The following is a 10888-nucleotide window of genomic DNA, read 5'->3' on the forward strand; positions in this document are numbered from 1 at the left end:
GACTGAGGACACACTGCATAAAATTCCAATGAAAAACGACGGATCTGTAAGCAATAATATGCATCGATAATAATTGGGGTGTATGGTGGTGAGTCATCGAAGAAACGAGTCTGGTGGGAGGCAAAAGACAAATAGAGAATCACGATCCGGCTGGTACCGCTGTGTTTGCTCTCCACAGAAACGGAAAGCCTTGCTGTCAACAACAGAAATGGCTTTTTTACGACGTACGCCACCAAGTGACAGCGTGGGTAACAGTAACACTCGTTTTCCGACGATGATGCTAGTATTTCATGGACCACAACAACACTTGTCTTTTATACTACCAAAAATATGTGTTTATTTTCTTTCTTTCTTGTATTTTCTTTGAACGTACGTTGTAGGTAGGCGTAAGAAATCCATCAGAGAGCACGGACAAAAAAAAAAGTGGGACAGGCGGTGGTGCTGGAGGACGGATGGGGCCTTATCATCGCCGGAGCAACGACAAGTGAACTCAAGGTGAGATCAGGGGCTTATCACTGGTTGAATACGGCCTTTGTTTTGGATACTGGTCCTCCAAAATGTTGATAGCCAGATATTGGACAGACAATCAGAGAGAGAGAGAGAGAGAGAGAGAGAGAGAGATCCTCAATGACACTTGGGTCTATATAGGACATTTGGTGAGAAATTTCCTGTATGGTATTGGTACCACCTAGGATAAATTACGTCGCCAAAGTTCCATTACGACAACACCAGCTTAGCACAAAATTGGTATTGACCCTGGTTGACCACTTTCAGGAATCAAAATTACACAATATTGGAAGTTAGAGATGAAGCGTACACCAAAGGCAAACAAGGAAGGAAGTTACACCATGTCAATAGTTCTTCAAGGACCAAAAAATACACTTACCACTTTTTGTGGTAGCATACATATGCAAGTTTTCTTTTACCATGCCTAACATTTATATCTTCGACACACAAACCATTGGGTAATTTCATACAAACTATGGTTTTGTGAATTCCTAGTCGCTTGAGAATTTCTTAGTTGTTTGCTGAGGCCAAGCACCGCGGATTATATGGTGAGGTCTGTGTAGATTTCATATGTTTTTGGTCTCTAAAACAAAAACCTTTTTTATGGCACTAGATGAACGAATCATTTATACATAAGAGATTATGCCCGCTACCACTATTTTCTAAATATGCAGTCTGTCAACCTCATCAATTCGGTCACCTCACTAGCAACTACAGTTTGGTACAGGTCTCTTTGCTTCTATCTCTCCCTATAAAATTATTTTTCTTGCCTTCAGTTACCAACCATATCACTATGTGGCTCATCTTCTATTTAGTCCTGCAAGCACAAGAAGTCCATCTACATATTTGTAGTCTTACTCTTCTTCCTGAAATCAGCGGCCACTTAATCTCTCGCATAATCTCCTTGCAAAAAGGCAAACACAATCTCATGGTTGTTCGACTTCTCCACAAAAGAAATTGAGCAATAGTTTTGTCCCTTAAACACCTCATGGAGTTTTGCTAGGGAGCGAATTTGTCCCACCACATGGTTCATGTGGGACATTACATGGAGGGCTCGGCAGCCGCTACCACGTGCACCATCGTCAAGGTCGTGCACTTGGCACACTCAGGCTGCCTTCAACATCGACTGGTGATAGTAAGGCCAGCGCCGCAACTGGCCTTCCCTCACCTACCGTTGATGCCCCATGCATGTTGATGGGTCCTAAGGGCCGAAGATGGCTTAGGTTATTCGCCTGAATGCCATGAGGTCCTAGCGTGTGTTGCGCATTCACTAGCTTGCAGAGCAACCCACGACGGCGGTGGCACATAGCTCCCCTTACCAATGCTTGACCCTCGTGCCGCTGGAACCTAACGTCATGGGACCCATGGCCTCCTTTGGATGCGTCTCTCATCATACTCCAACCGTGTCAGTTCCAATCAGGTCATCGCAGTCCGATTGAATCCTCTCTGGTCGACAGACTGTGGAGACAAATTGGTGACCGGCCTCGGCTTGGAATAGTAGGAAATTGATGCCTACTGTGACCAGATGAGATCAGATGAGCACTCTCATGGTCTTTCTAACAACCAACATTAACGATTCATTAACTTTTTACTTTCCTTTCTTGATCCCTTCTGCAGTCTCTCTACTATCCCTTACCATGATGTGAAGGTGGTATACTAACGTGATAAAAAAGTTCTACCACCAAGATTTTTTGTAACAGACAGCATGACGATCGGAAACCGTCACCATGCACTTTCGATGACGAAAATTGGTTTTCCATGACACAAGTGAACTGTCACTAAAAGCCATCCATTTTTAGTGATATCTAGGTCATCATAAAAATTATGACATAGAGATATCCACCACGCGCTAGTATACTCATTGGACCGATACAACAGTATTTATTATTTCCAACAAGTCCCTTGCCCGTCACGCATGGCGGGTGAACAGTGTCTTAGTCATTTTTTCCATTAGATAAGCCTCAAAATTGTCAAATTCAAAATCAAAGACTACAATACTCAATCATTACGGAGCTTCTTCATGTGTTTCTTTCAAATATGGCCAAGATGACACTGTAACAAAAATTTGGTTTTTGTCTCATCGATCTTTTGAAGACATTTAGCATCAACGTAAAGACGACATTAATGCATTCAAGATCTAATGAACAACCCATTCTTAATGGGTGCAAAACCATAAAACATATTCTTCAAATATATGGAATAACCGTTGTTATCTGTTCTAAAGTAATATCCATCACGTAACAAAAAAGATCCTGATATAATGTTTCCACATAATGTTGGAACCAAATAAAAATTATTCATCCCTAATATGAATTTTGAAGGAAGATGTAAGGGCATAATGCTGACGGCTTGAGCAACAACTTGAATACTGTTCCCAACACACATCTGCACCTCATTCATTGTCAGTCTTCGCGACTTGTATAGTATATAGCATTCAGCCCTACGATCATATCGAAGGTGCTAAAATTCTCAAAACTTTCTCCAGCTCTGGGTCAATACAAGTAAGAATTATACATTGTACCATGGTAACATCATGAATATCGGCCTAATCCACATTTCTGTCATCCTCCGTGGCTTCAGTGCCCGAAGCTTCTGGAAGATCTACTTCTAGACTATAATCTTTCTGAGCGCTGCTAAGGACAATTCTTGGGCTACAGTCTCAGTATGCATAGTTACTGCTAGATACAATTAACTTCTCTTTCTCAAGCATCCGAACTAAGTTAAAGGTGGTGTTGTGCGCCATCTTATCTAAATGAAACATGCAAATTCACTTGGACATTATTCATAATTAATTACACTTTAATTAGCAATTTAATTTTAGAGTGTGCTTCCACTAAAAGCAACACTCCTCATAATTGATTTTAAGTGATTCAAAACTTGTGGCTCAATTCTTTGTCATGATGTTATATCGCTCATGACGAAGAATTAGACCAGTGGGCCAACTTATCGATCACATCTCATGTGACACTTCTTCATCTTTTGATGGACAAGTTCTGAACTCAAGACCATCTTGTGTGCTCATTAAGACAAGCAAGTGCCTTATTGCGCAAACCGTCGGCACCCACTTCATACACAAGAAGTCTATCGTACCCGTGTTACATGGCACATGTCAAAAGGACATATATTCCAGACGGTGCTACACTTGGGAGGACACTAACTACTTGATATTTCTGTGTGAGGGATCCCCGTATAAAACATGACTATCACATATCAAGCATGGTGCATAAAAGGGATTAAAATCATATACAATTCAAAATACATGTGATGTGGCAACCGTTTTTGCTGCTATGGCATCAATTTCTAAAACTCTATCGTGGTAGCAGAAAACGTTGCCATGGCAACCCTTTTGTTGTCTAGCAGAACCTTTCTGCCAGCGCCTGTTTTTCATCTTTTCTTCACGGGGCACTCCTTCTACACATAAGGTTTTTTTTTGCATCAAGGTCCATCGCTGCGAAAATTGTCACCACCATGTACTTGCACTATAATTGTTGCTATCTCCATCATGTCGTACAATCATATGGCTCCCACCATCATGTCGTACAATCAATTATGCAAGATTATATTCCTTTTTTACTTCTCATTAACCCTCATCATTATTCTCCTTTCCGCCTATACTCACGCTCACATATTAAACGGGTGTTATGTGGATAATGCAGAAAGATTGTGTGATTGTTGTGACTTGGTCGGCCTAGGGTTGGTTTATGATATGATTGCCATTAGATAACGAGAAAGATATTAGTAATGTTGAGTTCCCAATATAATATTGACATTCTTTCTGAACCTTTGGTAACTAGAGTGTTAATTTTAAAGCCTTGCTTCAGGAAAAGTAAGGGCATGTTTATGTTTATGTCCTAATGTTTCATGATTGCTATCAACTATAAATTATATACAATACTATAAACTATATACAATTGTTGAGCACCGCTATTCTAATGGGTTAACATACTATGAGACTCCATCACATAACCGTGTTCATGTTGAGGTAGGATTCACAATCGAAACTTATTTGTTTATCATCTAACTAGTCAAGGACAAGCAGGGACCAACCTTGGGGTGTTGATACGTCTCAAATATATCTATAACTTTTGCTATGATCATTCTAATTTTATATCATTATTGCATAATTTTGGCATGCTTCTAAAGAATATACTATACTAATCTATTAAACCATTGCCTAGTGCTAGTTATTTTCTACATGTTTTTAATTTTCATAAAACATTATTTCATGGATAGAAAAAATAAGACAAAATACTTCACGAAGTTTTGGATCAAGATGAAGCCAAAGCCCACAAGATCTAGAAGGGAAGGACCTTGTGAGCCCCACACAGCCCTGACTCGTGGCATATGGCTAGGGTGCGAGGTGGAGGCCCGTGGGTCCCACAGAGTGACTCTCCACTGCCTCTTTCTTTATCTCCATTTGTAATGCTTCAAAACCCCTATTTTTATTTATCAAGGACTTTTTTATACCGCCGTGACCTCCTTTTCTGTGACATTCCAACGTGGAGGACTTATTCGGTACTCCGCCAGACGGGGGAATCGTCGCCAGAGGTATGTTCATCAACCTTGCTTCCACCATGTCCATGTGTGAGTAGTCCTTCTTGGACTATGCATCCATAACAGTAGCTCGATGACATCTTCTCTCTCATGTTCTTCTATACAAAGATCACTTGAGCTACCTAACATGATTGTGATCCATCTTATGTAACTATTGGTGTATTTGTTGTGGTGTGATGTACTGTTACTTTATGATCATATCTATATATGATTTATAATGAATTCTTATGAGTGCTTTGTTGCATGTTTTATGGACACATATACTATCTAATTTACTAATCTAGCACCAGTCATGTTTAGATGAATTATGTCCAAGAGGGGCTTGCATATGTTAGTTGGGTTTAACCTTGCAACTAATCTACCCCACTGCCGAAAGTAGAAAAGGTCTTAGGATATAAAGATAGTTTCTCAGTTGTCTCGGTGATGAGCTAGAGGTAAAGAGAATAAATTCACTATAGTATCTCAGTTTGCTTTAATGAAAATGCTCTGGTTTACTTAATACTTGGATATGCATGATGGATAGTTGTCTCGGTGGAGTTTTAGATATAGATGTAATTGGATAAGAGTCTACGATACAAGGACGGAATGTCTGTCTGCAATAATTCCATATATAATCAATTACAAAAACTTCAATTTAATTGCACAATTGTAACTTGTTCACAACACCTATGCTATGTTTTCTAGAGAGATGCCACTACTGAAGTTATGGATCCCGGTCCTTTATTCCTCATAATCATAACCTCGATCAAACTCTTTTTTTTGTTTTTTTTGTTTTTACAATCTGAACCATTTTGTTTACTTTCTTTCAATCATCAATTCCAACCACACTATTTGTTAATCCTTGTAACTGGCAAGGCTAGTGAGACTCACAATCTCACTTTCTAAGTTTTGGACCAAGAAGAAGTTATCTAATTGTGTGTAGGTGACGTTCATGGACTGTAGACAAGTGCTCCATCAGATTGATAAGATTGGTTCTTCACTATAAGAAATACTTGTACCGCAAACCCTTGCCCTTCAAGGACCAACAACTGTGTCCACATGGCATAAAGATTAGCTGGGAATATAAGTACCAATGTCAGGTCATGTTGTTGATATTAATTATTTCAGCGGATGCATATAGCTTTCTGAAGCGCTTCAGTGATCATCCCAGGTGCAATGGCAGCAGAACCTACTGCAAGCTGCAATAATCCAACAATGATTGGTAAATAAAACAATAACATGGAGCCTTAATTAACACTGCATTATCTATATTATCGGACCAACCTTAGAAGTTGGTGCGATCGAGGCCTGCTGAGTAGCTCGTATCTTGAGATCAAGAAGACCTTCCGGTGTGGATGCATGCACAGAGACGATGTCCAGGCGGAGGCTCTTGATAGCGTCGAACACCCGTGTCATCAACAACTCCTTCCATCGGCACTGCACCTCCAAGAGCACCTCCTTGTCCATCACGGTCACATTAACAATGTTGCTTGGGCAATCATTGTCCTCCCTCTCCATCTCTAGCACCTTCCTCTTTGATCCAGTTGATAGCTTGATCTTCTTCCCGCCGACAACCTCATGGAGCCCCCGTCCCATTGCTTCATTTGGGTGCGATGACGGTGCCCTGCTAGTTTCTAGCTCTTCTACCCTTTGTTCTAGCTCTCTGAGATAGGTTATAGTTTCAGCTAGGATGGATGCTTTGTCCATCTGGAAACCAGAAAAAATAAAGCTATGAAAAACAATGTATGTAATTTGCTAACAAGAAATGGGTGTTAGATATTACTACCTTGTTAATGGACGGGACCATTGACTTGAGAACTAGGAACATATCATTGAGCTTCTCTCGGCGCCTCCTTTCCGACAGGACATGCGTCTTGATGTTACTTTCTTGAGGTCTCGCTGTCCATGCACCGCCGGATATAGCTTTCTTCAACAACTTTTGTGACTCCCCGGTGACCCGCGCAACCACGTCTTCACAGTCAGATGACCTCTTCCACACCGTAAAGCAGGATGGACGGGAGCCTTTAACAAAGCTACTTAAAGTGATGATGGCATCATCAATGCTCCGTGCGTCCATGTCTGGTGCCATTTCCAAGGAAGACGTGTACTCAAATGACCTTTCCATGACCCAGTTGTCCTCAAGAGAACGCACATCCAACTCCTCGATGAGGCCATAGAACTCATCCACCTCCTCGGTGACATGATCAAGGTTGACGTCGGACATGCACTCGACCTCCCCAAGCTCAGAGATCATCCCCTTGGCGACATTGTGATCGAGGTCTTCTAACACGACGATGTCTACCTCCCCGTTCCCTGCTTCGTCTGTTGATGGATTGGAGCTTGGCAGCTCAGACTCCGAGCATGCCAAAAAGGGTAGCTCCCATAAAGATGTGCCAATCTGGTTCACCTTGTTCGGATCCTCCAATACCTAGCAAATCCATTGATATATCTTTGTTAGTAGCACTTCATTAATGTGGATAAAGGGGGGAATTGTGTCCTACAATTGACGAGGTAGCTTTCTTAACCTTGTGCACAAAACACATAAATATTTTTTACACCGGTCATGACATGAAAAAAATGAACCTTAATAATACTCTACAAAGTAAAGTACCTGTGAAGGATAATTGTTGACAAGTGTCATGATATTTCAGAATAACATGTATCTCATATGCATGGGGAAAAACATGTACTCCCTAGAGTAGTGATCTAAACGGTCTTATATTTGTTTGCAGAGGAAGTAGTATGTTATAGGCAGGTGTTGATTTGTGTTTGCTGACGGGTAAAAACATCAATGTGCTTGATATACGGTAGTAAGATATATTGCATACGAGCTTTCAAACATCATCCACTTGAGGTATCATCATTGACAGGTGAAGTGAGTCACATACCTGTGATGACCCTGTCGCTCCTACAAAGCTAACAACAACCCTTCATTCGAGCCTAGTGTCCCGTCATATTCTAGTCTCAAACTGACACCCACATTGATGGAATCATCCAGATTTAGATAGTGTAATTTTTGACCCTCAACTAATCGTGTCATGTGCAAAATATATTTTTATATAGAGCAAGGCTACACTTACGAAGGAGTCTACATAAGTCTTGCGTGATTATGCAGATGGCAAATTGTGATTGGAGATGGAGGAAGAAGGAGCCCCCCCCCCCCACCTGAAATTCAGAGGAGGGGGGGGGGGACACGTTCTTAGCTGTTAGTAGATGTAGGATTTTGGGTTTATATAATACTATTTAATATTAATACTGTTAATGTTTTTCTCTATAAACTTGATTATAAAAAATTGATTTTGAAAGAAAAAACTATACAAGCTAATTTGGGAGGGGTGGGGAGTACTGGAAATTGAAACCGTCACTAATAAAAAAGTTTGCGTGCACCCGTCGGCAAAACTAAAGGAAATAATATGTTGATAGTTACTCAAAAAATAAAGTGAAAATATTCACACACAAAACTTAAAGCAGAAATGAAATGCCCTCACCAAATCCAATGTCCCGAGCTTGAGCACGCCACCCATGAAGGGAATGCAAACAACTGTCTGAAAAATGTGATCCAGCTGGAGATCAGAGATCTAGAAGGCACACACGTACTTAAGAAAAATGTATGACAGATGCATATATGGCGATCGAAGCATGTGAAGTAATAAAGAGGTAATGTGCTGACCTGAATAGGCGCGGTCTGATTTAACCGTCCGGTAGCGTGGACAAGCATCATGATGTTAGTTAACGGCCGAAAGATGTATACATAGCTTGAGATAAATATGTACGATACCTTTGCTAAGAGAGCGCGCTGGAAAGTTTTGGTGTCTGCGTATTGAGCGTTGTATAACCAAACATGTTGATTGCTCGCAAAGCTCTTGCCTGGCAACCTGAATGTAACTAAGTAAGTGCTCCCTCCGTTTCTAAATATAAGTCTTTTTACAGATTCCAATACGAACTACATGCGAAGCAAAATAAGTGACCTCTAAAATATGCCTATATACACAGTATATATTCCATATTGAAACATTTTCACTCTACAGTCAAAAGAAGTACAAGAGACTAGCTTGACTTGTTTAGAGTAATGTTTCGTCGGTTTTTCTTCCTGTTCTAGGCGGGTCCAAAATTTACAGCATGTCGGAGTAAAAGGAAGTTGTATCGTCGTGTTTTTATGTAGTTTCGTCAGGTTTCTTTTTAGTCTTATTAAGAGTGTACCGTAATGTTTCACCATGTATCTGCAAAACTGAATGCACGCATCTCCAATACAATTAAACTAGCTAGGGCGCGCGTATAGTAGAAAAAACTTTTCTCTTGTGCATATAGGAGTAGTTGCATACGTACGTACCCTTGACCAGGCCGGAAGGCATAAGTCATGCTTAGCGTGTAGTACCACTCGGCTTCCCCGAGATCCTCCGGCGACAGCGAGGCGGCGGGACGCTTGGCACGGTGGTCCGCCTTGCCGGACAAGAGCGACTGGTAGAGCTCCCTCAGTTGCTCGCTTCTCTGCAGGACGAGGTCGTCGGCGGTAAGCTCCGTCGTGGTGGAGCTAATGATCTTCCTAGTCTTTACCTCGCCGTTATAGAACCCGTTCTTCCATGTCAGAACTCTACAAAAACAAACCGACAGGTTTCGGACATGAAAAGTAGGAACTTTTCGAATTTGCTTCACGCAAGAAAGTACAAACTTGTGACCAGCTATGTATACATGAATGTACTCTGTATGGATGTGTATAAATAGGTACTATGTAGCTGGTTTATTACCCAGGTGGGCGCAGGCCGGTGGACATGGACCAGAAAATGGCGTAAGTCCAGTTGATGCTCCTCACAGCAGCGGCGAGCTGGTAGCTCAACTGCTTCCCTGACGGCGGTTCCTGCTGGCCGGGAGCAGCAGCCGATAGCGCCATTGATTACCACACTAGCTAGCTGTTTCCTGCATATGCATTGCATGCGCAGGCGAGCAAACAAAGTAAGGTAGCCTTCCAACTGAAACAGAATTACTAAGGACAACTTCTAATGCTTACTTGAGCTCTTGGTGTGTGTGCATGCAGACTGCAGAGCAAGAAGAGCCGTACGTTTGTGCTCCCGTTAGAGAGGAAGATATGGATCTGCTATATACGAAAACAGGCCAAGAATCCAAGGCAAGTTATATAGAATCTCGGAGCAGCGGGGCAATGACAGAGACACGGACAGCAGAGCACTCCTGGTTACGCCAACACCTAGCAACATACTCTTCCGGCAAAAAAAGAAAAAAGAAGAAGAAAAAAAAGCTACAACATACTCCATTTAAGGCATTTTATCAAAAACACAAAAATACCATGTTTAGTAAGCCGCGGCGGTGAGAAAACCGTAGCCACAGGGGATGGTCCATATTAGCCCCAGCCCCAGCCCCAGCCCCAGCTAGCACATCTTGTTTCCACTGTAAACTCTTCCCCTTTGTCTCTAAGCGCATAGCAACACATGTGATAAGTCCTCGATCATGCATGTCATTGTTAGATTATACATACCACTGATTTCAGCACAGCATGGAGCATGCATGAGCAGCCAAACGTGCCCAAATATAATTGCGAGGCCGTAGAAGCTAGCAAAGGAAATCAAAGATGAAAACTACAGATTTGTGCGTATGAGCAACACATTTGCATCGATGATAAGTGCTGGTATGGTGAGTCATAGAAATGAGTGGGTGGTGGGAGCAAAGGACAAAGGGAGCCTTGTAGCGCCCGGGACCTCTCCGCGTCACGCCCGTCAGCTAGCGCCTTTGCTCTCGCCAGATATGAGATATGATTTGCTCTCCACAGAAACCAACGGAAAGCCTTGCTGTCAACAACAGGAATGGCTTTTTTTTTACGACGTACGCCACCAGGTGA

General features: G+C 41.8%; 1 protein-coding gene across 4 annotated transcripts; it reads right to left on the bottom strand.

The window, feature by feature from the left end:
* Positions 1–5646: 5646 nt before the first annotated feature.
* On the bottom strand, positions 5647–10128 carry LOC119303917 (anthocyanin regulatory R-S protein-like). Of its 4 annotated transcripts, none has more exons than XM_037581066.1 (9): positions 10046–10128; positions 9786–9954; positions 9371–9631; positions 8819–8915; positions 8711–8725; positions 8529–8618; positions 6827–7468; positions 6325–6747; positions 5648–6239 (listed from the first exon to the last, which is right to left on the bottom strand). In XM_037581066.1, exons 2-9 carry the CDS (start codon positions 9926–9928, stop codon positions 6165–6167), a joined length of 1746 nt encoding a protein of 581 aa, XP_037436963.1. In that variant the 5' UTR covers positions 9929–9954; positions 10046–10128; the 3' UTR covers positions 5648–6164. The 4 variants fall into 4 exon arrangements, with proteins under 4 accessions (XP_037436961.1, XP_037436962.1, XP_037436963.1 ...); XM_037581067.1 differs by having other exon boundaries at positions 5649–6239; positions 8529–8585; XM_037581064.1 differs by having other exon boundaries at positions 5647–6239; positions 8529–8585; positions 8711–8915.
* Between the last annotated feature and the right edge of the window lie 760 nt (positions 10129–10888).

The sequence above is a fragment of the Triticum dicoccoides genome, chromosome 5A (assembly GCF_002162155.2).
Source record: "Triticum dicoccoides isolate Atlit2015 ecotype Zavitan chromosome 5A, WEW_v2.0, whole genome shotgun sequence".
In the NCBI taxonomy this organism is placed as follows: domain Eukaryota; kingdom Viridiplantae; phylum Streptophyta; class Magnoliopsida; order Poales; family Poaceae; genus Triticum; species Triticum dicoccoides.

Bases quoted from the DNA above. Each gene is read 5' to 3' on its own strand.
- LOC119303917 (XM_037581064.1), bottom strand. From the start codon at position 9,928: ATGGCGCTATCGGCTGCTGCTCCCGGCCAGCAGGAACCGCCGTCAGGG. The intron at 8,916-9,370 runs GTACGTACGTAT...AGTTACATTCAG, and splicing joins GCCTTCCGGCCTGGTCAAGG to GTTGCCAGGCAAGAGCTTTG. The intron at 6,240-6,324 runs GTTGGTCCGATA...GGATTATTGCAG, and splicing joins CGATCGCACCAACTTCTAAG to CTTGCAGTAGGTTCTGCTGC.